General features: G+C 35.1%; 1 protein-coding gene across 1 annotated transcript in view; it reads right to left on the minus strand.

Moving 5' to 3' along the window:
- Positions 1 to 2,117, minus strand: part of LOC106809561 (carboxypeptidase A2-like) — an 8,606-nt gene extending 6,489 nt beyond the window's left edge. The window contains exons 1-4 of the mRNA XM_014812683.1: positions 2,092 to 2,117; positions 1,610 to 1,691; positions 1,096 to 1,232; positions 816 to 895 (exon numbers count right to left, since the gene is read on the minus strand). Of these exons, the coding sequence (XP_014668169.1) occupies positions 816 to 895; positions 1,096 to 1,232; positions 1,610 to 1,691; positions 2,092 to 2,117 (325 nt within the window). The remainder of the gene's footprint in view (positions 1 to 815; positions 896 to 1,095; positions 1,233 to 1,609; positions 1,692 to 2,091) is intronic.
- Positions 2,118 to 3,108: the final 991 nt, after the last annotated feature.

The following is a 3,108-nucleotide window of genomic DNA, read 5'->3' on the forward strand; positions in this document are numbered from 1 at the left end:
CTAATACTACTACTAATACTACTACTACTACTACTACTACTACTACTACTACTACTAATACTACTACTAATACTACTACTACTACTACTACTACTACTACTACTACTACTAATACTACTACTAATACTACTAATACCATTACTACTACTACTACTACTAATACTAATACTACTAATTATTATTATTATTCTTATTGATATTATTTTTATTAATGAGAGCAGATATACCGTAATTAGCAATAACCGTTAATTAGCGAATGTTCACCACGACCACCGTGAAAATTTTGGCAATAATAGGAAGTTAATGACTTCGGTAATAAATAATCACAATTATAATCATAATAAAGAATGAAACCGACGGTAACACATCTAGTATCACAATTAAAGAGCTATGTCTCGTCTGCTAATTTTGCGTCAATTTAAGAGCTACCTTAATAAGCTTCATAGGTCTTCCCTCGTATGATCCTCCGATTGTTTCAACCGATGCAATATGCGGATATGTAGCTGCCAACTCCTCTATGTAGTTATTGATCTGAAAGTTCAAATCGAATTAATATTACTAGTTACTAGTTACTAGTTACAAGGAATTTATATTACTAGTAAAGCGTCGCTCAGGTCACAGTTAGCTATAATGTTATATGTACATATTATATGATCGTATAAACAGTAAAACCAAGAATCTGAGAAAGGAAGTAAAACCTCTGACGGTATCGGTATACAAATGTGATATTCCGTATTAAATAACAATTGTGCTGTTAATATATATGACGATATGTCGTTGTTCGCTAGTACTTGACATGCGTGTTTGTACCTCACGGTGTGAGTTGTAGCTGTAAAGGTCGAAGACTTTTCCCGCCTTTGCTTTCACATTCTCAGCATTCACTTTCCAATCTAGTCTTTAAAGAAAGAAATATACAATCTTGATGTGCTCATCACACAAAAAACGATCAAAATAAAGGAACATTGGTCGCGGAACCGGACTACAGTGTGGCTGTAGAGAAATCTTATAAATATTTCATTGTTATTCCTACTATTAGTAGTGATATGTGTTTGTCATTACTGGTGACGTCGTTACACGCGTGATGACGTCACATACTGTCCGACATCGTCGATCATGACGTCATAAGATAGGCCGCCCGCCAGCAGGTCATGTTTAGCGACAGATAGATGGCGCATAGGAATCATGATGTCAACGGAATATCCGACTCCCACCGGTTCCTTCCAGAAATCGTACTGAACACAAAGGAAACGTTAGTTTAGAAACCTCACGTAAAACTCGCTGCCTGGCGTCAGTCATTGAGAACATACGCTATGAAGTACACACACTGTATAGCTGCTTATCATAGAAGCAATCACAGATAACACGCATAATATATAGCCAGCGTCTGTTCACCGAAGCTTTAATCCATCACCGCAACAGGAAAAAAACGGTGAAAATGCAAAAAAAATCCGTTAAATAACGTAAAACCTTTTTAAACAAATGTCAAAAAAAACTACAACAAAATTAATAACAAAATAAGAAAGACGCAATGAAAATTGTTTGTTTAACATTAAACGGTAATAAAACGTTAAAAAATAGGTAAAAAATAAAGAACTTGTCTGCTACGCACCACGCCTTCTGTTCGTCTCTCCAGATCAACGAGGAAATGCAGATGTTCTTCATTCCGAGGCACAACTCTCCACACCTGATAGCTGCGCATGCGCATAAAGAATCTTATAACTCATTTCATTTCTGCCACGAACTCGCCAATGCTGATTGATAATCGATTAATAAGAACAGATCGATGATTGATAAGAACAATGCCACTAGAATTATACAGACATGCATGGTACGTTCAAATACGAATAATTATTCAAAGAATATAACTGCATAAGACGCTAGAATGTCATGAAGAAAAAAGGTTGGAACAGGAATTATATGCAGTAGACAGGAGCTACGGTATACGCAGCAAAGTTTATAGCACACACTCCATCGTACTATATATCAATATCACAATAGATGACAAGCACGGGATTGCTCATGTTACATATGTATCTAAATATTTGTCATTATTAAGCCCTGAACAGCGTTAGCAAGCTTCGATATACGTACGTCAGTTCGTGAATACTCGTAGCCATCAGGATTGTGCGATGGAAGGATATACCAATCAATCTCATCAATGAAGCTTCTAATTTCAACGTCAGTAGAATACCCCTGAACTAGCTGAAACATCACGCCAATGAAAACAAATGTAGCGATAAACACGCTTACGAAAGAAAGATTTGAAAAGGACACAGAAAAACTTCATAATCTCATGATCTGGTATAATGTCTTGTTTCTCGTCTACGTCTCCATCTCCGCTTTAAAATGTTATCAAAGATAACATTTATATTTGTATAGTAATTGGTCTTTGATATTTGGCAGTGACCGCCAGACTACTAAGAGAAGTTTTGTTTCGTCGTACGTATGATTACCTGTGAGCTTAGTATTAGTACGGAAAACACTTAATTAACATTCGAGGTGATTATAAGCAGACCATGTCAGTATAAACAATAAATGATTATAGCGAGGCTTTTACGAGTAAATTGAATTATGTAAAGTAAATCAAAGTAAAATAAAAAATACATTAAAAGTATATAGTAAGAAAAATTTAAGGTATAATATAAAATTTATATATAAAATATTAAAGTATATAAAATATTAAAGTATATAAAATATAGTATTAAAGTAAACAACTAACATTACACCAGAGCATATAAATCATGATTTATATGCTCTGCTTACATTTAAGTAAACATACCTGCGTAAGGATGTAGAGTACGGTGGCCGGGGAGAGCCACTCTCTCGCATGTATACCGGCATCAATCCATATGATCGGTTTCGATTCACTTCTGATCGACGAAGTTCCACTAAGCTATTGCGAGAAAGGGATGCATTAATAAATTATCTAGACCTCATAAGTTGACGTTTCCTGATCACATACTGAGCGATACTAGTTATTACCGCGTGAGTCGTGAAATATTGTTTATGTTGGTATACAGTTGCATCTGCTATGATGATAATAAGATTATGTAATTATTAACAAAGGCAATACTACTACTGTGTTGCTGCTGCTGCTACTAGTAGCAG

The sequence above is a fragment of the Priapulus caudatus genome, unplaced genomic scaffold, assembly GCF_000485595.1.
Source record: "Priapulus caudatus unplaced genomic scaffold, Priapulus_caudatus-5.0.1 Scaffold364, whole genome shotgun sequence".
NCBI lineage: Eukaryota > Metazoa > Priapulida > Priapulimorpha > Priapulimorphida > Priapulidae > Priapulus > Priapulus caudatus.